The 27,361-nt window shown below is 40.3% G+C and overlaps 1 protein-coding gene across 5 annotated transcripts in view; it reads right to left on the bottom strand.

Annotated features, from left to right (window-relative positions):
• Positions 1-27,361, bottom strand: part of NTRK2 (neurotrophic receptor tyrosine kinase 2) — a 331,044-nt gene that overhangs the window by 244,939 nt on the left and 58,744 nt on the right. For all 5 annotated transcript variants that reach the window (XM_028506291.2, XM_028506346.2, XM_028506288.2 and 2 more), the window contains 3 exons: positions 17,016-17,051; positions 14,691-14,791; positions 8,615-8,714 (listed from right to left, as the gene is read on the bottom strand). In XM_028506291.2, the coding sequence (XP_028362092.1) occupies positions 8,615-8,714; positions 14,691-14,791; positions 17,016-17,051 (237 nt within the window). The remainder of the gene's footprint in view (positions 1-8,614; positions 8,715-14,690; positions 14,792-17,015; positions 17,052-27,361) is intronic.

Below are 27,361 nucleotides of genomic sequence, written 5' to 3'. Positions count from 1 at the left end.
TGACTCTCCTCAAGTTTTACCAGGACTACTAAAGTTGACAAGCATGACTGCATACAGAAACTCTACCCCATTCCCAACATTCTCCCACCCACCACACACAGCTCCCAGCCCTGAACTCTCATCCCCTTCCTTCCCTCTACTGTCACCAGTCAGGGCTGAAACAACTCGACTGCCTTCATGTCAGGGAATAAATCTCTTACCAAAGCCTTAAAGAGTTAGAATGCAGTTTCTCTCTCTCTCGCTATCCATCCATCTTTACCTTTTTCATTCTCTCTGCCCCGAGACCAGTAAGTTCCCAGATGATCACAGAAGAAGCCAGTGTGTTTAAACAAAGGTCTTCTACTAGCATTTGCCTGGCCACACCTTGTGAAACCCTTTTTCATCTTTGATGGGCTACAAATACATAAAAAATTAAAGTCTATTTTTAAAAGAAATCATTTTAGCAGTCATAATATTCTCCGTGGAAAAGGAAAGCACATCAGAGCAGAAGGCTCCATAAACCTCTTTCTAGATTTAAGCTCATGGTTATTGGGGGTGGGCTGTCTTCCCCATCCAACCCCACCTGCCCTGTCAGTGCCTTCCCTGCAGTAAATGCTCCTCCCAAAAGAAACTAGTGAAACCTACGTGCCAAGTCAGTCACTCACACAAACAGATTTCTCATGAGTGCAACACAATTTAAACTGATAAAATGTTCAAAGACAGTAAAATTAAGAATTTGCAATGATTATCACATAGTATCTTCAAGGGCTGAAGAGCTTAAAATGAGCCTAGTGTTCAGGAACTTGATCATCATACTACATGCCCATAAAGTAGAGACACATTATAATTATAATTGTTCTATAAACTCAATAATAAACTTTAAGATGCTACTATATACTGTGTACATTTGGGACATTTTTGTGTAATTCAGACTCAGTGTAAATTCAAACAGTACTCTCATACTCATTTCCTTAATAATGTATTACTATAACACAAATCTGAAAAATAACCACCTCTCATAGAATCAGTTCAATGAGCCAGGCACTAAACTAAATACTGATTTAATTCTTTTATTCACCTGAGAGATGGATATTATTGCCTCATTTAACTAAAGAGGAATCTAAGATTTAGAGAATTTAAACATTTGCCCAAAATGATGGGAGATCTAGGATTTGAACCTAAGCTTATCTGATTCATAAGTCCCCAATGTTATGTATCTCTATGCTCCTAGGTTTGAAGACTAAAGAGGTTACATCTCATGAACAAAAAAGGATGCGAAGTATTCCAACAGGCTATCTTCTGAACCATCACATGACTATTCTGCTGATTTAAAGCTAAGTTTATTTCCACAATCATTCAGTATTCTTGCCCAAAATAAAGTAAGCTAAAATCAGAGCATATGTTAGAATTTCAGCCAAGTTATATGTGTTCTTCATCAATTCTAAAAATCTTGTCCACCAAAATCAGATGCTAGAAGTGAAGAGAAGAAAACCAAAAGAGAGAGGAAAGGATATAAAATTAGGAAGCACAGGGATGTGGAAGGACAGAACGGCAGGGGGGAAAAATAAAGGTAGAAAAGAAAAACAAATAAAGAAGGATCAGAAGAAAACCAGCATGCTTTCCAATTTGGGAAATCCTCTTTAAAGTACGCCACCATCTGTGTAAGAAGATCAACATGAGTTCACTATAGGATTTATGGAGGACCAAAGAAGGGGTAACAATTTTTACCTGACTCCTAAATACCAAATCTAATTTCTTAAGGAACCCTTCACCTTTTAGCGAAACTAGTAGTATGGAAAGTCCCTAAACAATACTGAGAGTGCTTTCTATGTTACAGGCAAACCTGGCATCTCCTCTGAATCACACTGGACATGTGGGATGCCCCCATGAGACCAGTACTATTAAAAGTTCAATGTCAGTGCACTTACAAAGCTAAGGAAATAAAAGCTGTTTCTTCCAGTTTTGTCTTGGGTGATCTGGCCAGTTCCTAAAACTTTTTACCCTTTTCCAAGATGCTGCAAAGAATAAGCATACTTTGTCCTCATAGAGACATGACTCAAATGTTGCCCCAAAAGAAGTAAAAGCAGAACTTCCCACTCCCTCCATCGAACATACAGAGAAAACACTTTGATAATATCTCTAAAAGACAGGAAAGAAATGCTTGGGCTAATTCTTTTCTTTTGATAAATTTCCAATTTGTCAAATTACCAAATAACTCTTTCAAATGATGTCTCTTCTGAAATTTCTGAGAATTTGATTTTTATTTAAGAAGTTTGTTCTCTACTAACAGAGAGTAAGATATACTTGAAGCTCCCTCTGAAGCTGGAGGGGAGGGCAGTTAAAAACGATTCCTGTGAAAACGATTCCTATGTTCTGCCATACTACTTTTGAGGTTTACATTCCCTCATTATAAGAGAGAACCAACAATGCTCATTACTTGCTTTATAAAAAGAGTTAATCACTAAGTTCTTCAAGATTTCTTTTTCTTTCTATCAGTGGCTTTCTAACTCCAGAAAGACAAAACAATACTCTTGGTCTCACTGAAAATGTCACACTGAGTCATTCAAATATCTTTCCTCCATACAGCTAGGAACAAGATAGAGTACTTCACCTCAAGTTTTAACTTTTTTCAAAAAGAGTAAAGGTTTAAGTTTAAAAACACACACAGAGCAAAACTGGTAAAAGAAATAGGGCAGGAAAGGCCTTCCTGATAAGCAAGACATAGAAACTAAAATGGAAAAGAGGAACAGATTTGCTTCTATACGAAATATTTCTTTCCAAAGACAGTATTTAAAAAGTCAAGAATAGAAGAAAATGTGAGCAACATATATAATCAATGAAAGATTGATTTTTATACATATATATATAATTTGTAAGATAAATCTATAAGTCAACAAGTAAAAGTAAATGCTTCTTATTCTTCACATAATAAGGTTGCTTAACCTTACTATTAATCAAAATATCTTTTTAACTGAATTGGAAAAAATATAAAAGACTGATAATATCTAATATAGATGAATGTATAAACAAAAAGTTGGTGGGAGTATAAATTGATGAAGCATTTTTGCAAAGTAATCTATCAATATCAATATTTAAAATGTACACATTTTTTTCTCACCAATCCATTTCCAAGTATCTGTCTTAACTGTAAGATATTATTTGAAATAATTTTCTGTAAACTTGATTAAAATGTAAATGCCCATTTCAAGGAAAAAATAAATGACAATTCATCAACAATAATAATAGTCAATATTTGTATAATAATTACTCAATGACAGAAACTTTCCCAAGTGCTCCACACCCGTAAACACAGTTTGTCTCATCACAACCCCATGAAGTCGATACAACTGCTGCCCTCAATAGCTGCTGAGGCCGGAGAGGATGAGGAACTTGCTCAAAGTCACGCACCTTGTAGTGGACCGAGCCAGGTGTCACACACAAGTGGCCTGACACCAGACTACTCAAAAACACCATTAAATAAAACGCAGTGCAGACCTCAGTACTGACATGGTAAGATCTGCAAAGCAAATTGGACCCTTAAAGTAGGGGAAAGAGGAGAACACCTGTGATAGTGTCAACAATAAAAAATACTAAAAAGAAAAAAAGATGCAGACAAAATTAGTATTATAATTTCTTCATAGAACCAAAAGTGAATATATCTATTTGATTTTCTACATAATAAGAGAAGCTATTTTTTTCTTATTCATACAACCTATGCATTCTAGACGGTTCAAGAAGAGAAACATCCACTTTTAGTTCTATCCATTTCCAAAGTGCCTGAAATTGTGAAAAATAAGAATTGATTCATGTGTTACTCGTACAATTTTTTAACGTTATTTGTCTTTAAAAATAGTGGGGTGGGGATTGGTGGGGGGCATATGGAAAACAGTTTGTCCTTACAGATGTTTCTACAACTGTTTCTGGCTTTTGGTCACATTTTTCCCTCTTTTAAAAGTCGATCCAAATATCTGTTAAACTCAACCTCCTAAGCTTTCCAGAATTGTTTTCAGCTCATAGAAAAGGCTTTAACCTTCAACCTCTTTAGCTTTGGCCCCAGTATGTTTATGACTATTTTTAAATAGCCAAATTTTTGGTTGCTGTTGAAAGACATTTAGAAGATCATTTATAAGAGGAGAAACTTAAACTCTGGACCTTGACTCTGAACTTAAGAACACGTGGCTCTGCATTCTTGGGCAGTGTAGTTGTTCGGTCAGTAAGTAGTTAGAAATATCTGCCGCTCAAAAGCAGGACTGAATGCAAAGGGAATACGGAGACTATTGACTCGGAATGCAAGAAAGCCTTCCCCCTCCAATGCCTCCTGCAGGATTTCTTCATGTCCCTTAGGTATTTACTCTCATCAATACCTAGGGAACAGATATAGTATGTGCACTTTCATCATGAAATGCAAGGAACTCAAAGCTGATGGCCAAAACTATTCTTACCATTGTGATGAATGCCAAGCTCCCTCCACCCTCCTGGCTCCCTTATATTTTTTCCAGCCCTGTACACCATCAACGCCATCAGGCCGGCTTCCCACGTGGAGCACTCTTGGAAGCCAGGGCCGCCCCTGGGCCCCCAGATGCTTCCACTTCCCCTTCATGGGCACTTCAACATTTTCAATGAGCAAAGGGAGCCAGGAAGCATTATGAGAGCTAAACATAAGTGAGAGCACTCAGAGGCCTGGTTGCCTGTTCCTTGGGCAATAAAACTGCTCTGGAAAAGTCTTTCTGGCCTGTTTCAGTGGAAATTAAAATTAAAATAAATCAGAGGCAGCCTTAAAAGAAAATGGATAAAATTATGCTTTTACATGTAGGAATATCAATATAGACATACAATTAGATACATGTGTTCCACATTTTATGCATCAATAGTAAGCACACATATGATTGACCCCAATACAAATGGCCAAGCACTAATAGGAGAGCTTTATTTGGAACTTCTGCAATTATAATAACTAGATATTTGACCAAAAAGCAATAGGGCAGTGTAAAGGCACAGAAAAGAGCATGGAAAAATGCACTGGGGTAAATCCTACCTCTTGACATCATTTTCAAAGCAGAGCCAGTAGTCTCTTGGTCATAGAAACAAGAAGTTTAAAATATATCAAGCACTAATGCAAGATACATTCTAGGTTAACATGCAGATGGGAGCCACTAGCTGCCACTTCTGCTGGATTCAGAGCAGGACAAAGACACGTATTCCGAGGCCACACATTCAGAGAGGCAGAAATTGAAGTTGTTTGTGGGCAAAAATGGAGAGCCAAAGTCAACCCTCTAAACTTAAACAACAACAATTATCTGAAATAGCACGTGAAAACATAAGACAAAACCTGAACAAAAAGAACTCCGGTGTATGGTCATTAAGGATCTGGAATAATTGAACACAAAAGGTGGGGAGGGCTTTGAGCCCTTCAGAAACTTCGAAAAGCCCCCCAAATGCTCTTTAACCAGTCACAGATGAACTGTACTCCAAATACTGTTTTCTAATTACCAAACTAAAATGGGTGAAGTTGAAAATCCTCTGTGGTCATTCATTCATTCAATTAAAGTTTACTGGGTGCCAACTGTGGATTTGGCACTGGATAAGTAATGACGAAAAAGACCAGCATGAATGTTGTCACCATGGGGCTCACAGTCTGGCCTACCTGTTCTAGATGGCACCACGCACCACCGGCATTTGGTTACGGTGAATTGACAGAACAGAGAAAAAAACCTATGAAGCTTATAGTCACATAGACCCATCTCCAAAGAATACTACAGCCCGTCAGTTGTATTTTAAAGTCAAGGTTTGAGTCACTGTTTTGGAATACAGAGATCACCTTCCCATGGGAGCAATGCCATCGATCATGTTTGGGTTCTCAGGTCAATCTGTGAGGCTGGAGAGGTCCTGTATTCAGCCACGGTGTGATTTTAAGAGGTTTCTGGTTTGTGTTACCCAAGGCCCTTCGAGGGCATTAAACTGTAGTTTATAATCACGGATTGAAACGATCAATGCTTAAGGCCCAAGTGTACAATGCTGGAAATGGGTAAGAAGATGTAATTGCCTGTGGGTGGGCTGGCAGCCCTCCTCTGCCTTGATCTGCCTCCAGGACAGGGAACACAAACGGGGACAGAATCTCCTGGAAGGTGCTTATGAGGGCGAGAATTACACTTGGAGTAACTCATTTGCACTTCAGCCATTGGTTCTGGCCAAGGCTATGCACATTTCATACCTGGTTACTCAGAAATCACAACTGACATCTTTCTTAGTTATTTCAGGAAATATAATAGTGTTTTTACATTTTCTTCCCTTTTTCAGACATGTTTTTCCAGCAGTAATCACAGCCCTAATAGCATTTACAGTACATTAACTTACATGAATTTTTAAACACCACCCTTTAAGCAGTTTCATGTGCCCTCGTTGAGTGAGCCTCATCTACTAGAGTCCCCAAAAACATCAACTCAGCATCTGACTAGTAAACCAACAACCTCAGAGCAGGATCGTTTTGTTCAAACCATGGCACAGAGAGGCATGCGGCTAAAAATAGAAAAAGTAGCTATTCTAAATAAGAATGTGAGTCTCTGAGACAAATTTTTTTAAATGATTTAATTTATATTTAGAATTAAGAGAGTGAAGCATACTGCCTGAAGGAAGTCATTTACTGGCTCTCTGACAAGGTTAAGTAAAATTTTTCTTATAATTCATTAAGAATACCCTTAGGTTACATGTGAAAAATGTAGGTGCCTTAGCAGTGATCACCCCAAAGTATCCAAATAAAATACTATTGCAGTCTCAGTGCCAAAGTCTCTGAAAACAGTATTCCCTGAATCCAATTCTCCTCCACTGAGCTACAGGGAATATGCTAACTTCCAGAGATCGTTCTATCAGTCATTTTCCTAATACAAAGTTGGGGTGGAAAGAGGTTCTCAAAGCTGCCACTGAGCTCCCTGGATGTGGACTATCCTCTCCCTGAAGGGCCTGCGAGACAGAAGGATCTCAGACTGAACTGTCAATGTAAGAAAGGGAGAGAGCTAGAAGCTAGCTACCTCTGGCAAAAATCTATGCCCGGGACCATCCACCGCAAGTGCTTCTAAGGCAAGGAAGCCCCTGGTCAGAATGAGGACAGCAAAATGCCACAGTAGGTGGCTGACATGCAGAGAACACAAGCCTGGTCCAGACCTGGGTGCCAGCTGACAGGTGGATCCAGGAAGCTGTACGGGACAATGGGTAAGTTTGGTTTGCAATGCCTCTCCTATGTCTTGTCACACTCGGAAAGACAGCGGGTAGCCCATGTTTATCCCATGGAACAGTGATTCTCCACGATGACTTGAGCAACACCAGCATCAGCATCCCTTGCAAACTTCTAGACATGGCCATTTTTAGGCCCACTGCAGACCTATTAAATCAGAAACCCTCAGGGTGGCCCAGAAATCTGTTTTCACAAGCCCTTCAGGAGTTTCTGATGCAAAGTCCAGTTTGTGAACCACCACCGTAGGATTAATTAAAATCACTGTAGTATATAGTCCCTCTCCCGAGACTCAGTTATAATTGGAGAATGAGAGATCTTTCTACCTCCAAAGGAAATGTCAAGGGTCAGAAGGCCAAAGGGGAGTCAGGTAGAGGTCTCAGGGATTTGAGCCACAGCTTACCACTACTTCCCTCATTCATCTTGGGTTTGGGAATCTTGGTAACAGGCACCAACAAAGAGAGGGGAGGAAATACCAGGGACATATCTGATCCACTCCAGAGCTCAGCGTACACTGGGCGACTTCTCTTCCAAGTAATCGAGCCACATTAACAGTAGTTGTAATAAACCATATGGATCAAGGAAACCCACCAGACTTTCTCTCCAATGCAACTAAGACACCACAGAACCTTCTTCACAGCTTTCCCAAGGTAGTGGCTATTCATAAGAGACCACACAAAATTCAACAATAACATATTAGTCAATATAACTTTAAACTTCTCAGAAAATGCTCTTAAACCACTAAAACTCTTGACTATAACAAGAACATTTAAGCAAGTTTTCCCCTTAAAATTAGTTTTCACTGCTCTAAAAGAGACCAGTGATCTATTCTTGGGTGGCATAATCTCTAATTTTTAATCAAACACTCAGAATTTTTCTACCTTAAAAGAAAAGTCACTCATTCATAAAGCTTTGATGCACCACCAATGGCTATTGTTTTGCTTCCCAGCACCATTCAAATTTCAAAAGATGAGAATCTGAAAAAACAGTAGCAGCACCAAAAGCACACCACAGAAGATCTAGGAGTCAAAATGAACAGCAGAAAGAACCTTTCTGCACAAAATATATGTGTCCATCACTAGCCTACTGCCTTGGAGCCTCACCTGCCTTTCTGAAACAAAAGGGAAACTTGGGTACTATTTGCCTGTGTCATCATGAGTCCCTTGATACTCAGGGAACCAGTTCTTTGTCTTCTGGGACAAGTGTCCTCATTGGAAAGGGGGTAGTGCTGAGTAATCCACATTATTTTTCTTTGTCTTGGTTTGTAGTATCATATCCTTGTTGCTATTTTTCAGCCTTAAAACCTAGTGATTGTAAATCAAGCTGCTTCCTTCTTTAGTAGTAATTAGCATTAGTCATAAGCCAAAAATGATTTCACATAAGCAGTAAAATAAACACAACCCTCCTTACCTTTCATGCCAAACTTGGAGTGTCTTGCCAACTTCAGCAGAAACAGCATTACCAGCAAACAAAATCCCACTACGGATGCAATCACCACCACAGCATAGACCTAGAGAAAGGGAGGGAGAGCAGTTATTGCCTTGCTAACTAGTTCCCTCTACCCAGAAGATGAAGGTGATGCCAGTTAATATTTATGGAATGCTTACTACAATTTGCTCTTCTAAGAACTGTATGTACATCAATTCACTTAATCCTCAGCAACCTTACAATGAAGAATGTAGGTCCTATTATTATTCCTACTTTACAAGTGAAAAAAAACACATACGTTCAGGCTATAAAATGGCTACCTAATTAATATTATATAAAGATATAGGTATATGTAATTGATATATGCATAGATACATGTAACATATCTGTGTTGAGTTATACATGTAGATATTGAATATATCTCTATCTCTTCCTATCTACCTACCTACCTACCTACCTGGAGAAAAGAAGAAGAAAAACACGAATAAAAAATATTGATAATTTTTGAAGTTGGTGAAAGATATAATAGGATTCATCTTACTGTTCTTGTTACTGTGGTACATGTTTGAAAAATGTTCATAACAAAAATATTTTTTTAGGTTGCCTATTGTTGCTCTGAGAAGTCAGGGTCCCCTGGAGCAGTGAGTAGGCCTGGAAGGGAGCAAGAGGGTGCTTGTGGGTGACTTCACTTGTGAAAGATCATTGGGTTATATTTGTATAACATGTGCTCTTCTCTATATTTATGATAGAGGTCAATACAAAGCATTTTTTTAAATTTAAAAATGTAATTGCAAGATGTGGATTATGCAAGTAGAGAGAGTAAAGGCAGATCTCTCTCTGTGAACCCTGTCACAGCCCTGAGCTGGGGACTGCAGAGGCACCAGCGCATAATGCTAATGAAACACACACTAACATTTTAGAAACAAAGGTGGATGCAGGGCTCTGTATCTCCTGGCATTCCCACTGCTCAGCGCATGGCCCTGCTTCCAAGAGAAGTTTGATTCTCTAAACTGGGAGCTGGCTAACATTTGCCAAAAAGGAAGATGATTTCATTGCTATAGCAGGATCTCAGTCTAAGCCAGTGGTCCTCAAACAGAGAAAATATGGCAGACACTTTGCAATCTGGAATTGTTACAACTAGGGGAAAGGTACTACTAGCACCTAATGGGTTGAGGCCAGGGATGCTACTACACATCCTAAAGTGCCTAGGGCATCCCCCTCATGACAACAAAGATTTAGTCATCGACAATAACAAATGTCATTAGTGCCAAAGCTGAGAAGGACTGCTCTAGTGCTCTCTTCATCTCTACCATATTATGCTTTCTTTCAAAAGGTGGCTGCTTATTAGCTAGTCTCGCAATGAGGACAAGGCTCATAGAACCCCCTGCTAATACATGTAATGAAGCAAGAAATAAACCTTTGTTGTTTTAAGCCACTACAATTTGGGGATTTTTATTACTGCAGCATAGCTTATCCTGACTGATATACCTATCTCACAGTGAGGGCAGTACAAATAAGGATTAAGAATATGGGTTCTTGCCCTAGCTGGTGTGGCTCAGTTGGTTGGAGTGTCATCTCATAAACCAAAAAGTCACAGGTTTGGTTCCAGGTCAGCACACATGCCTAGGTTGTAGGTTTGGTCCCTGGTCGGGGTGCACATGGGAGGCAACTGATCAGTGTTTCTCTCACATCAATGTTTTCCTCTCTCGCTTCCCTCTCTCTCTGGAATCAGTGGACATATCCTTGGGTGAGGATTTAAAAAATAAGATTTTATTTATCTATTTTTAGAGAGGGAAGGGAGAGAGAAAGAGAGAGAGAGAAATATCAATGTGCGGTTGCTGGGGGCCATGGCCTGTAACCCAGGCATGTGCCCTGACTGGGAATCGAACCTACGATGCTTTGGTTCACAGCCCATGCTCAACTCACTGAGCTATGCCAGCCAGGGCTATATATATATATTTTTTCCTTCCTGAGTTCGAAATTTAGATTTACCATTTATTAGTTATATGGCTTCAAAATTACTTTAACCTCTCAGCATCTCATGATCTTCATGTGTAAAGAAGGAAATATAATAATTCTACCTTCCAGGTTGTAAATTCTCAATGACTTAACACAGATAATAGGCTCGGAACAGCATCTATCTACAATAGATAATAAATTAATGTCAACTATCATTAATAATCATAACAATGATAAAACAGATTAAGAAAACATTTAATAAGCAGCCCAATATCACACCTTTGAAGCTTGGCACTTGAACCAAAATCTGCCCAAGTATAAATCCTGCAATTTACGCATTATACTTCCTCTCCAAAGCATGTGGCTGAGAGTGAAGCCAGGATAATAAAAGCACATGGCTAATCCTCCCACAACACCTTCTCTGATGTCAGATGGAAACAGTATTAAATAAGTCACAAAACATGGGGAAAAAAAGCACATGCCAGCACTTGGCCAAAGTGGAGCAAAGGTGCAATAATTCTCTTCTCTGGGATTTCAGCTGGGCATGGCTCCCCCACAGAAAGCTTTTGCAAATGTCTGAGTGTACACTAAACTCTCTTCACAGTCTATAAACAAACAAAATGGTCATGATTCCTAAAAAGCTGGCTGTGGATCAACTTGTTCTAACCGAGATCATTTCCCTTAAATTTGTCTAATAATTTGGGGTGATTTTTAAAAAATTTTTATTCCTAACATTTTCATGGGAAAGAGATCATTGTTTTTTAAAAAAAAAAAATTATCCTCACTTGAGGACTTGCTTATTGATCTTAGAGAGAAAGGAAGAGAGTGAGAGAGAGAAACATTGATATGAGAGAGAAACATCTATCTGGCTGCCTCTCCCCTGTGCCCTAACCAGGGACAGAACCCACAACCTAGGTATGTGCCCTGACCAGGAATCGAACCGTGACTTTCCGGTTTGTGGGATAACACTTCAACCAACTGAGCCACATTGGCCAGGGTGAGATCAGTATTTTAGCTCTAAGTGCTCCACCCTATTATTAGATTCTAGACTTCTGCAGGTAGACGAAGAATACCTAAAGATACAAACTTAAACTCTATTTTACAGATAAGAAACCCAGGATGGAGAAACGATGGAGCACCTGGCCTGAGTTCCAGGACCTCTCTGTAGTCCCACAGTAGCCTCTTGTCTCTCCGGAAAGCACACGACTGATATCCAGGAGATCTGAGGCCTTCGGCTCACAGGACACCTTACCAGCTGTGACAACTAGAACAGACCCTTCGCTTCTCCATGCCCCCATTCCCTCACTTATACTTGGGAATAAGAATACCTGCCCTGCCTTTTCTACATGGCTAACGAATGCTTCATTCACCCTGGAAAATGAGAAGGGGTTCTGCTGCTGAAAAGCAGTTAATGGTCTGCCAACAAATATTTAAACCTATTGAAGCAGTTGTAAATGTAAAGAATCCTTTAGTAAACAAAGATTCTTGTGGTCATGAGAATAAAAATCTCCTCAAAAATGGCTCCATAAAAAGCAATTTCATGTACTATGAATGTGTTGTGGTGAGAATAGTCTGTGTAGGGGGATGAACTGGAGTGAGATATGCCAGTTAGGAACCTAAATTAACGTTTGGATTCAAAAGAGAAAACTGAAGTTGACATGATTATTAGTGACTGGGATACCTATACACCTGTGGGCTTAACACGTGCTCTTGAATGCCTATGGACACAAACAACTTTCGTAAACCAAAATATATTAAGTGGTTCAGTATGAGAAAAAAAAACCCAGAAATAACTGCACAAGGCAGGAACTGAAAGCATTCCACATTTGACTTACCACAGCATTTCTCCTGCTATTTCATTGTAAAGCATATTTCAATGTAAAGCATATAGTCATCTATGGAAATATGTGTGTGTCTCTCTACACAGGACGTGCATATTTTAAGTCTCCCATTGTCACTGCCATAGTCCTGGTTTAAATACATACCACATCTTTTTATTACTGTACCAGACCCCTAACTCATCACCCCACTTCCAATCTCTCTGCCTGCCAACCCAGTCTATAGAATTCACCATGAATCTAATCAGTCTGATTTTTATTGAGGACCTCCTAGGTACGTCATTATTCTAGCAGCTAGGGATGCAGCTGTGAAAAACCCTGACCAAAAATCGAGGGAAAGGAAAAAGACATTAAACAAGTAAACAAATAAACAAGCAAGGTCATTATAGACATTGATAATGACTCAGAAGAAAAAGGAACGGGGTAATAGCTGCCTGTTGACACCCTTGATAAGTCATGTGATGATGACCTTCAGGAAATGCATGCTTTGTAAAGACAACAGCAAATGTTAGGCTCTGAGATAACACTGAGCCCAGAGCATGCAAGAGATTGTTTTAAAAAGACAGCTGGTAGCAGTGAAGAGATATGGGAGATGAAGTCAGAGACAGGGGCTGGCAAGATATGTCAGACCTTGTTAGCCACCGTGAGGATTTGGGCTTTTATAATAAAAGTTTTATTATGATGCATTGAGAAGATTCTGAGAATGAAAATGAGTGATCTGGTTTGTGTTTTTAAAAGGTTACTCAGGCTGCTGTGTGGAGACAGGAAGAGGACAAGGGTGCGAGAGGTGGGCAGGGTAGAAGGGGGACAGGGTCACCCAGGAACGAGCAGTGAGGCGAACTCTCTCTGTAAAGGGCCATACGGCTAATGTTTCTGGCTTTGCAGGCCACACTGTCTTTGCTGCAGCTGCTACACCTGCCATCGTGGCACCAAAGGAGCCACAGACAATATGTAAATAGACATGACTATATTCTGATCAAACTTTATTGATGAACAGACATTTCAATTTCATAAAATTTTCATGTGTCATAAATCATTTTTCTTTTGATCTTTTTTCAAACCACTTAAAAATGTAAAAACTATTCTTAGCCTTCAGACCTCACAGAAACAGGTCGTGAGCCAGAGCTTAGCTGACAGGCCTTAGTTTGCCAACCCTCGAGTTAGCCTGCAGCCATGGCAGTGCAGGTGGGGACATATGGATGTGTTCGGAGTTTATAAGGAAGCAGAGCTCACAGGATGGGCAACTGGGAGCACACTACAAGTGAAGGACAGGGAAAAATGGAGGAATCGTGCTGGGTTTTCACCTGAGCGGCTGACAGATCACCTTGCCACAGAACCCGGGAGCCCTGTGACCCTGGGGCTCTCATAGGCCCCTTCACTGTCTCCTCACTGAGCAGTGCATCTAACCACCTGGCCCTGTGTTTCAAAACCTCACAACCTGGCACAACCAACTTCTCCAACCTTGCCTCCAAATGCTGCCCTTCGCATGCCTTACCTTCCATCAAGACTGTTTTCCAGTCTGCAGGCTCTTGTTCACACACCTCAAATCCCTTCCCTTCTGTTCCTCTTTGTCCAAATCCCAGGCATGCTGCACAGGCCACAGAAAATGCCACCTGTCCCACAAAGACTCTTCTGGCCCTCCCAGCAGGAAGGAACAGAGTGCCTGCCCCTCTGTTTCCGTTTCTCAAACCACACACCACTGCTCTATTTGTATGATGTGCTAGTGTTCACATCTCCAACCACTGACTGAATGAACTTCAAGCTCCAAAAAGAATGGACCTTAGTTTCCTTCATATTGTTTATATTCTCCCACATTATATCCTTACATGTGGTGGGCGCTAACACTTCTATTAAAATATTTAAGCAGACAGGTGTGAAGGTGTGGGAGACAAGAGTAATTAATTATACATGTGCCTGTACAGGAAAGCTGCTTTCTTGCTCTTCTAGTGATAACCTTTTACAGCACAGATATTTATAACAGGAACTGCTAGCATTAAGTCAGAGGCTACCTTATCACTTCTCTTAAACCTTTCCATTAATTCCTCCAAACTGCAATGTCCTGCTTCCATCTGAGCAATAAAAACGTCCTGTTGAAAGACTTGCCCTGAAGCAGCTCCAAAGGTCTTCTTTCAGTTGTTTATTTAACTTTAGAAAAATATTTTGAAAAAAATACAAAATAAAGACAATATAATAGCTACCTCCAACATGCAAGCATCCAAAATGCTAAGAACCAACCTAGAAAACAACTCTATCTCACTCACCGAGAGATGCTCCCGACGAGTTTTGTTAGTAGAATTTGTGGAAAGAATTTCATCACTTCTGTTTGTGGTGTCCTCGATGTTATTTGTTGTAGTCCCATAATCTTAAATTGGAGAAAAGGAAAAGAGAAGGAACCATGAAGTTGTCATTAGGCTGTCGACAAACACAAGGCCATAGTACGACCCAGAACAAAGCTAGACGAATCACAAGATTCCAAACCGCTGACAGCCCAGCTAGGGAAGAAGAATAGGACCCGGCTGTTGGGCTAAATCCCTTGCGGCATTGGGACTGTGCAGTGCCAACATTGCACAATACTCAACCCAGATCTCTACCTCCTTGTCTTGTTTTGTGGTCAAATTCTAAACCTGGTTTAGGATTTTTCTCTGCACAGAATAATATGTCCCCTTTCTGATAAAGTATTTAATATAAATACAAAAGAGAATAGATCATCTACGAGTCACAAATTTATAGATCAAGTCTGTACGTGTTCTGTATAAATGTATAAATGTTTTGTATTTTCACTCTAAATAGAAATGGTGTCTATAATATGTATCCTGGACAAACAACCTCATTAAGTCAGTCCCAGCTAAACTTCTCTGGATAGAATTTTCACACAAGCCTTGGGGTAACCAATTTAAATTATATTTTTATTAGCAGAGAGTCTCTTTGAAATTGGATGAAAGTAACAGAAAAAGCATCTATTTTCTGTTTGCTGTTTTGTTACTGACTGTAAAACTACATCCTCACCATTTCCATTGTTAATATATTAAAACTTAATTTCAAACACTATGAGATATCATTTACTTGCTTATTTTCCCCTCTTCATATCCTATCCAGCCACTTATGCAAAATTAAATCATTAAAGTATCTGTAGATTAATATAATGACATTTCAACCCAGAGACCCAAAGTGACATCTGAGGCCAAAAGAAAGATAACACTAAGTCTTGAAATTACTGGAAAGGAGTCCAAAGCATAATTTTAGAATGTTAAATCATAATTCAAACATATTTCTTTGTGATACAATTTGAGATACTCTTCCTTTAAACCATATCAAGACAAATAAAAACAAAAACACACAAATCACATGCACAAAATCATCCAAACCATAGCATGAAGGAATTATAGCTTAACATGTATAAAGCAGGTAAAGACAATATAATTCCCCAGTTAAAATTAGCTCAAGTTAAATGCACATATAATAAGCATATAAACACAGAATCATTTACAAAAGAGTCAGTGTGTATATTAAAGTTGAAGAATAAAATGTTTCATAAAATAAATACATAAATATAATATTTTAACTACTCTAACTTTTAATCAATCTTCAACTTTAAGCTAAGACTTGAAAGTTAACCTTCTACTTCCCCAACAGAGGCCTCTTGGTCATGAAGGTGACTTGAAAATCTGCTAAAGGTGGATTTTTACAACTAGAAAAACTCCCTGACATTTGATTAAAATATCAAAGTACAGATGAGATGTTCAGTTAAAAGTTAATATAGTGGACCTTTTGGTTTCCTCCTTCCTTCCACATTCCTAAAACAACCCCGTTTTACTCAAGGGGTTCAAGCACATTCTCTAGGGAAGCTGGTCTAAGTTAGTCAAGGGTTAATCCATCCCGTTTATCAGTAATGGAGGCAAGATGGACAGTGGCCCAACTGAGTTTTGAATAAGACACAAGGAAGGCCAGATGGAGGTTTCTGGAAACATTATCTTTCTTCTGGAGTCTTTTCAGACTCTCCCCTTACTCCCATTGATGTGAATGACCGTAGCCCCTCTGTTGGCTGCATTCGATATCCCATAAGGGGGGCCGGTCATCAGTGAAATCAGAACAATGGGCAGAGGAGGGTAGAAATGAATAAAAGCTGGGCCCCAATAACATGATTGAGCTGTTAGTTTAACCCACCCTAAATTGCCCTACTTCTGAGGTCCTGTCTGTGGGCCAAACTTCCTTATTATATAAGAAACATAATTTTGAATTGGGTTTACTGTCATAACTAGAAACTGATACACCACCGTTTTCTTGGTAGCCATGGCTTTTAAACAGGTAATTAGTTCCCAATTATGGAAACAAATTGTCTGTTACAGCAGAATGGATTTACTACTTCCAAGAACAGAGCATGAGAGAGAAAATGCTATTTACAGGCACTGTAAATATCAAGGGAAAAGGGCCATCAATATTGAATGATTTTTTTCCGAAATGTTATTTTAGCCTATGTAATGATTGAAAGGTATATTTAACTGAGCTTAAAGGTCTTCTTTTAGTTGATTTATTTCATGCTAGACAATTTTTTGAAAAATACAAAAGAAAGACAACATGATAGCTACCGTCATATATAGCATCAGGATAGTTTGGGTCTGCACCTAAAAAAGCAAAACAAAGCAAAGATTTGTAAGTGTGCATACAGAGTTTAAAAAGTACTACTTCATACCCACTAAAATGAACTAAATTTATGTTGAAGATTTTATAACTGAATAGATCATTCTATAGAACAGGTAAATAAAACCTGAAATTCCCAGTTTGCTTCATGTTAACTCTGTTCCCCTCCCCTGCCCCACAACCTCCATCCCTCTAAAAAAGAAAAAAAAGAAAGAAAGAAAACTCACAAACCACTTTAGCTGGCAAAACTTCAGCGATCAATGAATCATGACCTTTTACTTTTGCTGTTTCTGTTACTCAGTTGGCTATTTTCATAGCAATTTTGGTATTTTCATCCCAGAGACAGATCGTTTCTGTACCACTCTTATTATTCTCTGATGTTTTGGGGGTAACTTTCAAACTATGTTTTGGCAGGTCCATTTGCATTCATGAACACATTATTACCCAGGCTGTATAATGATATCTAAAACACAATTTTGCTTTCTGCTTGGTCTTCAGGGAGGTTGCAAAGGCTGAATAAACCATTTTTTCTTTTTTTTTTTTTTTTGCCCTGACACAAGAAAAAAATAAATGTACTTTCTCTACTGAAATTATTTATGTATAAGAGATTACAAATTAAAATGACAAATAGAAATCCAAAGTATACCCACTTAATTTTTTTGGATGACTCTGTATTCACCAAGATGATCAGACTATTCTGTTTAAAATAGTCCCATGAGAATTTGCAAAACATTTTTAAATCTTTTTATTTTTGTTGAGATTTTATTGATTTATTTTTACTTTTTTTATTATTTTAAGTATTTATTTATTTTTAGAGAGGGACGGCAGGGAGATAAAGAGAGAGAGAGAAACATCAATGTGCGGTTGCTGGGGGTCATGGCCTGCAACCCAGGCATGTGCCCTGACTGGGAATCGAACCTGCGATACTTTGGTTTGCAGCCCACGCTCAATCCACCGAGCTATGCCAGCCAGGGCTTATTGATTTATTTTTAGAGAGTGGGGAAGAGAAGGAGAAAGGGAGAGAGAGAAACATCAATGTGTGGTTGCCTCTTGTGCACCCCCACTAAGGACCCAGCCTGCACCCCAAACATTTGTCCTGACTGGGAATCAAACCGGTGAACCTTTGGTTCACAGGCCAGCACGCTATCCACTGAGCCACCCCAGCCAAAGCACATTTTTAAATCTTTTTAAAAGTCACTGTCAACAAGAACTGGTGACAAAAAATATTTCCTACTTATTCTCCATTCAGAACTAACTGGGTCTCTATATGAAAGCCTACTTAGAAATAAAATTAAATTTTGATATAACATTTAAGTGATTACAAAATGAGAAATAAAATTAAATTTTGATATAACATTTAAGTGATTACAAAATGAATTTCCAAAGCTACTTCCTATGTTTTTAGTCTTCACTTATCACATGAAAAAGTAAAACTGGTAAACCATAAATCTCACTCAGCTCTCATTACACTTTTGAACCTTTAGCAGAAAAAAATATTATTTTAAAATAAGGTGAAACCAGCCAATTTTCTGCTCACATATTCCCTAGTGAATAATTAAGGTTGACCTGAATAAAGAACCAAATACAAGTGGCCCCAATGTTTAAATTAAAATTCTAACACAGCGCAACAGGAAGAACATCTACTTTAGCAGGAGAAAAATCAAGCAGGTGATGGTGCACTTTGACACAGCTCTTGGGAGCGCCTGTCGGACCGCTGTCTGTGTGAAAGGCGCCATCTGCAATTGTGCAGGGCACACCTGGGCTGCATGTGAAGTGGCCCTGCATCGATTCATGCAAAATCATCAATTCCAGATAAATTTCTACTGAATTTTGAGTTTTATTATCCCAAATGCCATTTCTACATTTCAAGCTGCAATATGTAAATATGTATTGTCAGAATTATTTGTAACTGCTGTGACATTCCAGAGGAGGGCCCTGAAGACTGCCCTGGAGTTTGAGAGGTAGTTCAGTGGATAAAGCAGCAGGAAATCCCAGTGGCAGCCCTGGTGACATCATTTGCTGGGCAGCCATCCACATACTGATGTCCTTCCCCTTTGCAAAGTTCCTGGACCAAATGGTGTCCCCTCACTGTGAGGATTTCTTACCCCTGCTGAAGGAGAAGTTCTATAACCCCCAAGTCAGGAAGTCATTCTTTGAACTTCTCAGTAGCCTATTACTTTAAAGAATCCCATTCCTGTCCCTTTCCCCATTGTACCCTTAAATGTACAGTCTGAATGTACAAGGCTTGCCCACCAGAGTCCACTCTTCACTGCTAGACCTCACTCCAGGTGCCCAGGACCCAGAATTTCCTCCCCACAGGCCCCAAATATATGTAATAGGGTTGGCCAGACTTTCCCCTACATCTGTCATCCCACTGGTGGCCCCCTACCAGTATGAGCACCCTGTGACCCAAGACAAAAGGGAGGGAGGGGTGAGGGTTGAGCCAGGAGAGATAGGCTTGGGTGTCCACATGCTCACTCACTGCCTCTCACACACGTCTGACTGAGTAGTTCACAGAGCAGGGGCCATGGATGAGGACCATCTCTACCAAAATCACTATGAGGAGTGATACTCCCAAAATGGAATTATCTTCTGGAGGGCAGGCCCTTTGAAGTACAGGCTTCCCCTGCTGGGTGAGTGTTCTAGGAACCCATCTGTGTCAGTGTACCAAATGGTGGTGTTGTGAGAGGCTGTGTTCAGCTTCAGTGAGTTTTTTAAAAATTCTTTCAACGTGCTTGCCTATACTGTGCTGAGTGTTCAGCAGTTTTCGACCAAAAACAGCATGTCCCCTGTGCCCCACCCTCCCTATTCACCCAATCTCACTCTGAGTCAATTTTTGTTTGTTTCCCTGGATGAAAAAAGTCCTCAAAGGGAAATGTTTTGCTGATGTGGAAAATGTGAAACAAAAAATAGCAGAAGCATTAAAAGGCATCAAAATCAATGAGTTTAAAAACCATTTTGAAAAGGCAGAAAACTATACTTGAACAACAATAAAATTTTTTAAGTTAAAAAAAGAATAAAATAAAAATAAAAACTGTTTTGAGCAATGGAAAAACCATCTCAATAGCTGTACTGCACCAAATGGAGAGTACTTTGAAGGTGACTAAGGTTTAAACATGTAAGAATAAATACACAATTTTGTGGGTCCTCCCTTGTATGTTCCAGCATGGAACTCCAAGAGTCTGACAATCCAAACTTCAAACCTAGCCTTCTGGGTCATTATAAAAATATATTTGGAGGAGAATATCATCTATTTTATTTAACAGTACCTTAATTTGATTTATATTTTTTAAGTGTTTAGATATAAGTGTGAGGACCTTCTTTTGTACAAGGGTGGCCCACCATCCCAGAGTGCCGGAGACCAAGGGGACTCCTGAGACAGTGGACTTAAAATGTTAAAACTGGGATAGTCCCAAGCAAATCCTTGCAGTTTGTCAGAAATAAGGCTTTCTCTGTGCAGACTTTTAATGCTAAAACTGGGACTAGTCAGTCACCCTGATTTGTGCCCAGACCCTCAGAGGCCCCATACCCATCACCACCCACTTTTACAGATAAAATTCCCTAAGAAAGTAAAAAAACATCGCGAGGATGCGGAGCCAGGTTTATCTAAGCCACACAGTGACAAAGCCTCAGTGAAAATGACTGACAGGTGCCATCCACATCCACACAGAAAGGGAACACCCAACACGTTCCTCACACAAAACTGCCAGGAAAACCCAAAACATCAAATCAATTTGTCAGGTATCGAAAAGTGGGATTTGGGGGTAGGATCTAAAATACACAGATTAGCCCATAATCTGTAACACAGGTTATCTTCCAGACTTCTGATGCCTATCAGTGCATGCTTTTCCTACCAACTTCACCAGCAAAGCCATCCAGTCACATCTAAAATTTCTGAAAAGCACTACATTTTCCTAACTTCAGTTTCCCAGCTGTATGAGATGTATTGTCACTTTACTTTCACTGTCAGGAATAGCCAAATTTAGCACCAGGTTATGAAACTCACAGAAAGACAATGTGGGAGGAACAATGATGGGGTTTTTTTTCTCCCCCCTAGCATACTGTACTATGTCTGATGAGGGCCCACTCGTCACAATAAAGATATGCCTCCTCATGTGCAAAGGTCTGGGAAGCCCAGCACAGTGAGGGAGCAGAGACCTAGAGTTTATGAAAAACAAAGGTCATGTTACTCCCACCGGCCCCAGTTCATCAACGTAGTATTTTGCTTCTAGCAACGTCTCAGTGAAGTGAACCTCCCATGATGTTTACATTGCCATAGCGAGGCAGTTATTAACATCATTTTAAATGCAGACACAGGGACAAATATCACCACTTTCCTTTCTGATTCCTGGTAATGGTCGAATTTTTAAAATATCCTGCCATTATTAAGTATAATTTAGCATTGGTATCTTTTACTTAGCTTAATTATGACAGTCATGTAACATTGTTTTATGCTACCAGTAGAAACCCCTGTTGTTGATATTCAGGACACAAAGGTGACTGAGGAAGGACAGAGACTATCTCTGAGGAAGAAAAAGCCAACAGAAAGAGGATGAATGAAAGATAAATGAGTAGCATCCAGCCTGAGTAATGCACTTGTCCTGGGGATTTGAGAAGGGTTATGCTTCCTTGAAACCTATCCTAGTAGCTCTCATTGGGTAAGAAATCTCAAACATAGGCAACAGGAGGGGACACCAAGCCCAAAAGCTGCATGGCAGGAATCTCTGGAAAGGAATATGGGAATCTGGGAAGACCAGACACCCCACTGGCATTCCAAAAAAGCCACATTCTCACTCCACAGTGCACTCAAGGGCCAAAGCTACAGCCATTTGCCAACCTAAAGAAGATGAGCTCAGAGCAGGAATGTCTGCTTATCTGATGTCCCAGTTCTATTTTCTGAAGAGCTGAGCATCTCCAGGTGCTACACTCACTTGCACATAGGTTCTTGACCTAAGGCATGGTGTCTGTGGCTACAGGAAGAAGACTAACGGGTCCAGAGCTCAGCCTGCAGCACTCCCTTGAAAGGAATAATGGGGACTGTATTCCAGTTGCACATGCACTCCCAGCAAAGCTCTGCATTAAACGTGTGATTTCTGAATCCCCAGGCACTTAGGCTTCTAAACATGGTCGATTAAAATCACTTTTCCCCCCAACAGTATCAAACCAGAGCCCTTCATCATCCCTATAATGTGATGCTAAATGGCTTAAATGAGGACTTCTTTAATTTCCATCTTCTAAACTCAGTTATGGCTCATGAGTAAATCTTGTATCTTTATGTAAATCTCCATGAGTAAATCTTTATGACTTTTTAACTGGGAGACTGCACAGTTACAGGAAAAAAACACATTTGTAGGATTTTTTAAAACTGTGGGAAGATAGGTGGCCTGACAGTAGGGCTCACTTTTCATTCTGTTGCAGAGACAAACATAATGGTGGAGGCCAGAAGACACATCTGTTTCCCTCCTTTAAGCTTTTATAGTCTCTGTTTAATGTCCTAAAAAAAAGGAGAGAGACTTCAATTTCAGTTCTATTTTGAGGTTCTCTTTAGTGTGATCTTAAAAAAATGTTTCAAAGAATTCCATATGATAAAGCCATAGCAAAAGGTTTGGTCTTTTCAAACAAACTGTCCTTTGTCAACAGTGTTTTCTAACTCATGGTGGTCGGCCTTTTGATTTTAGATCCTTTTCCTCCTCCCTTTCTGAATGGCAGGCTGAACTTGGGGCTGAAAACACTGAGGGTTCAGGTGCCCGGGTTTCATTTCTGGCTGAGCCATTAATGGATGCGGCATGGGGAGTCTCTCCGCTTTTTCTGTACAAAGGAGTTTTCCATGCGACGGGAAAGGATAATGGCATTGGCCCTGGCAACTCCTCAGGAGTTTTGGGAGGCATAATTAATTAACACTAGTGCTCTGGAGACATAAAGCGCTATTTAAGTATAAATCTTAATTATCATGATTAGTATGAGCCTATAGCCGAACCAGACTTCACGGTTATTTAAGTCAGAAAAGCAGGTGGAACTTCCCCTCTCACTCCCAGGACAAGAACTGGGTACTGACAAATGGCCTGAGGGGCAAGTAGAAGGGGGGTTTATTTTTTTCAATGTTACTCATTTGGAGGAATTCCCTTTCTCTACGTTCCCTGGCCTAAATACACCAAATCTAAATCTGCCAGTTGGAGGGCAATTCTAAGTGCTCCAGTTCATCCAGACGTCATGAATCTTTTCATAAAACAGCACAGCACGAATAAGAAGCTGTGGGGAAAACTCTTCTAGTATTTATAGTTTGTTCCTGACGTGAATTTTGCATAGGAGACAACCGCTCCCGGATTAGGAAGCATAAGTCACTAACTCCCACTGCTTGTGTGAATGAGCATTCTTGAGCTGTGACAGTCTTCCTGAATGAGTGGGCCATAGAGACACTCTTTATGTACTGACTAAAGAATGGGAAGCTTTAAACCAAGGGTATTTTATCATCTAGTGCTCTGGCTAGGTTTGTTCCAAGCCTAAACGATTAGTCACTCAGTAAATCATTTCCATAGGAAAATCTACTCTTACACAATCAACGTGTTCACGTTCCTAGAACTACCTGACCTTGAAAATTCTTGAAACATGTGCTATCTTATTAGAAAATACTAACAAAGACTCCAGGGTTCTTCCTCATGACATTCACAAGCAACATGCCATTAATTTCTGTTTAAAATTCTACTTAAAAAAGACATCCTCACCACACAGCCTCACACACTCTTTCATGTTCATAAAAAGGATTTTTCTATATGTAGGATTGAATTCCAATGACAGCCACACAGTGGATCAATTTCATCTCACACAAGGCTCATTTTTGGCCCGTAAGCTAAATAGGATCCAACAGAATCTTTGGAGAATTCTCAAATAGCTCCACACTTTCTATGCATATTCTGCACTGCTCTCTCTACTTTTTATTCACTCTCCCAAGCCTCCTTAAGCCATGCATTGAATTTGTCTTACTTTTTGCCAAACCTTATTTGAATATATTTCAGTGCACTAATTATTCTATATTTTTATCAATATTACTATCAATAGCCTAAAGGAGTCAGTGTGGATGCCTGACCAGTTCTTCCAGGAGCTTCCCCAGGTTCTGCCGGGCAGAACTACCCTGGCTTCTCAGCGTGTGGTCCAAGACCCGTGGCACCAGTATTGCCTGGGAGCTGATTTAAAATGCACAAACCTAGGCCTTTCTCTCAACCCATAGGGTCAGAATCTTCATTTTAACAGGAACACTAGGAGATCTGTATGCTCATTCAAGTTTGAGAAGCTTTGGTTTATAACACTATAAGTCTGACCAAAGGCAAAAGGCCCCCATGGGCATTAAGGGTGGAAATTGACACTGAAGCATAAAGCAAACCTAAAAATAGCTAGATATCCAAATGTTAAGTGGGGCAGGCACTCTCTTGTAGAGGCTGCACAAAACATTATGGGTATGGGTAGCAGATGTGTTTTGTCCCCAGTGACCTCCTTCCAAATGGGAGGAGAAAGGGAAAAAGCTTAGACACCAGAGATGGCTTAAATTTCCCTACCATTCTAGGAACCAACCTTTGACTTAGTTTTCTCCTCAAAGCTCCAAGTCTAGAAAGTTCACATAGTCGGGTGACAGAGTTCTGAAGTCCTCCTCCCTGGGCAAGTCCACTCTCTGGATAAGGGAGGGCAAGGCCAGTGCCAAGAGAAAAACGGTTCTGGGCAGAAAGTTTCACCCTAATGGCTACAGAGCATCAACACAAAGGAGGTGAGGAACAGGTTCCTTTGTTATCATTCTCTCGATGCCTGCTGCTTAGGGGATGACCCTGCAGAATTCACAAAAGAAATGGCTGAGAGCTGGGTCACTGTTTGCACTGGACTTTAAGAGGTCCCAGAACAGAGAGAATAAGGAAGGACTGAGGAAGAATTTTCTTTGGGGAGAAATGTTGGCCTTGCCACCACTGTACCATGGGATTTCCACAGCACTATTCTGAAAACTTGAACTTGTTTCCTGCAGGCAGAACACTCAGAGGGCAAGTGCCTGACTCCTTGTCAGAGAAGGCTAAAGCAACCTGTGGTAGAGGGATGTAGGTGACATTTGGGTCAGACCTGTATACCCAGAGATGTCAGAACAAGGGACCGCAAGGGCTCCTTGAAGAATAGAGGGAGACAGCATGGGAGAAAATCTGCATGGGGAGTCTTAGGTCCTGACAACAGAGCCCCCTGGAGGAGCAGAGGGACCCAACAACACAAAGCTGCATTCCAGGGTGCTGAGGAAGGAGTTGCTTCCACCAGCTGGAATAAAAATGTGTTTGCTTCTGTCACAGGAACCATAGAAGCGGGACCACAGAGTGGAATCTCTAAAGAACCCATAAAGGGGTCCAGGTAAAAGGTCCATGAATCAGCTCTGAGCACATTCAGGCCCCAAGACACAAAGCCACCAGCAAGCACACATCCATTCCCACCCTTCCTCCTGGGCAGCAGAGGGGCTGAAACCTCATTAGCAAGCTCCAGCTCCTACCCCCATGTAGCCTGCCTGAACTGGGAGAGGACAGGAGACTTGCCCTTAAATCTTAGTCCAGAGTTTTGATTTCTGACTCAAACAGAGCTTGCTATTTCCTAGCTGAGCTTTTGTCTGCAACCTAAAATAACCAAAGGATTGTGTGTTACTCAACAATGGGTGGGAAAATCTTACTCAGGTCAGAGCTCTAATCCAGACCAGTGACTGCCACCCTTAGTTGAACTTGGAGTCACTGAGGATCTTAAAAATATAGAACACCAAATCCCAAGCCTCATCCGAGAGCCACAGAATCAGAATTGCAGGACGTGGGCCTCAGGAATGCATATCAAAAATGAAATAAAGTAAAATAATAATTAAAACTTCCCACTTGATTTCAAATGTGCAAGGAGTTGCATGCCATTGTTCCAGGCATTAGAAGAGATTTCTCCTAGTGAATAACTTTTAAAAGAACAATGAAAAACAAAAATAAAATGAAATCAGTTTAATTGTCACAAGTTGTGCTCATCAGTATGCTAGAAAGATAAACACTATCCTTCTCTAGATTTCATTTTGAAGCCAAAGGCTGTTTTATGCTTTGAACATAACCCAAAACTGAACAGAGCTGATGAGTTCACTTCTATGTGGGATTGAAATGATCAATCTAGTGTCTGGAGTTTGGAAAAGACTTTCCTCCCTTTCTCAGTTACTAGCCAGGTTGCCAGTGATTAACAGATGGGAAGGCTTTGGCTTGGTATCCTGCGTCCTGCTGACATCTAAAGATCTGATAACACCTGTCCTTTATGAGCACCCTAGCTGGGTCTGGTGTTGGAGTCTGCAAGGTCCCAGCACTCTGGAAAGACATTCTATGGGGACCTTACTGCCTGCTCCCCACCCTGTGGATGGCACCCTCGTGGCCTGGCTGATGCTGGCTAGAGGTCTCTGTGCCTCATCCTTTCTCCCAGTGGACTGCGGAACGCCTGCCACCACCACCCCCCCAGCCCCCGTTTCCACACCATGCCACCGTGAAGGCAAAGGCAATCAGAACTGCAATTATGTCCAATCAGTCCGTCCTCTTCCATGCTCACCCATTTCTGTTTTAGGGACTTCTTGTTTTTGTTTTCTGTTTCTGTTTTAATTTCTTTCAACACAGTTCATTCTCTAGCTCCAAAGAGGGAATAAATCTCTAAGCAAGGTGACCATCCCACGGAAATCTCAGTTCCAAGCTGAATGAGGAATGCACACGCCAAGGACAGCAAAGCTGCCATTTTAATTCCTTGGACTATGTATGGAAATGCAAACCCGCTCCCCAGTGATCTCAGGCTGCTGCTGCCTTATAAGCCAGGGAACTTACAGTGTTAAAAAAAAAGAAAAAAAGGATCTCATCAAAATAACTGAGAAAATATATCTGAAACTTTTTATCAGAAATATTTGGAAAAGCTAAACTTCGTCATCAATTACTATGTGATGACAGCAGAAACACAGAATACATATAAACTCCAGCTTGATCTGTTGTCCTTGACTTGGAATGTATCTTTAGACCAGCAGGGAAATTATATACATATATTTGCTATTTGTTTATTTTTCTTGAGCTTTAAAAGGGAGGAGAGGGAAAAGAATCAATTCTAAGAAAGGCCATTATCTGTGTGCTATGGCTACAAATCTTGTAAATACCCACAAAGATTCTGCCACACAAGCCAAGCGAGGTCAAGCTCTAATTGGTCACACTGGTTTATGGCCCACGGGGGCCGTTTATATCTACTCTCACTCTGGGCCAAGTCTCTTTCGTTTCCACTTTCATTTATTACT

Source organism: Phyllostomus discolor, chromosome 3 (genome assembly GCF_004126475.2).
Source record: "Phyllostomus discolor isolate MPI-MPIP mPhyDis1 chromosome 3, mPhyDis1.pri.v3, whole genome shotgun sequence".
Lineage (NCBI taxonomy): Eukaryota > Metazoa > Chordata > Mammalia > Chiroptera > Phyllostomidae > Phyllostomus > Phyllostomus discolor.
This window is presented reverse-complemented; position numbering and strand designations above follow the sequence as displayed.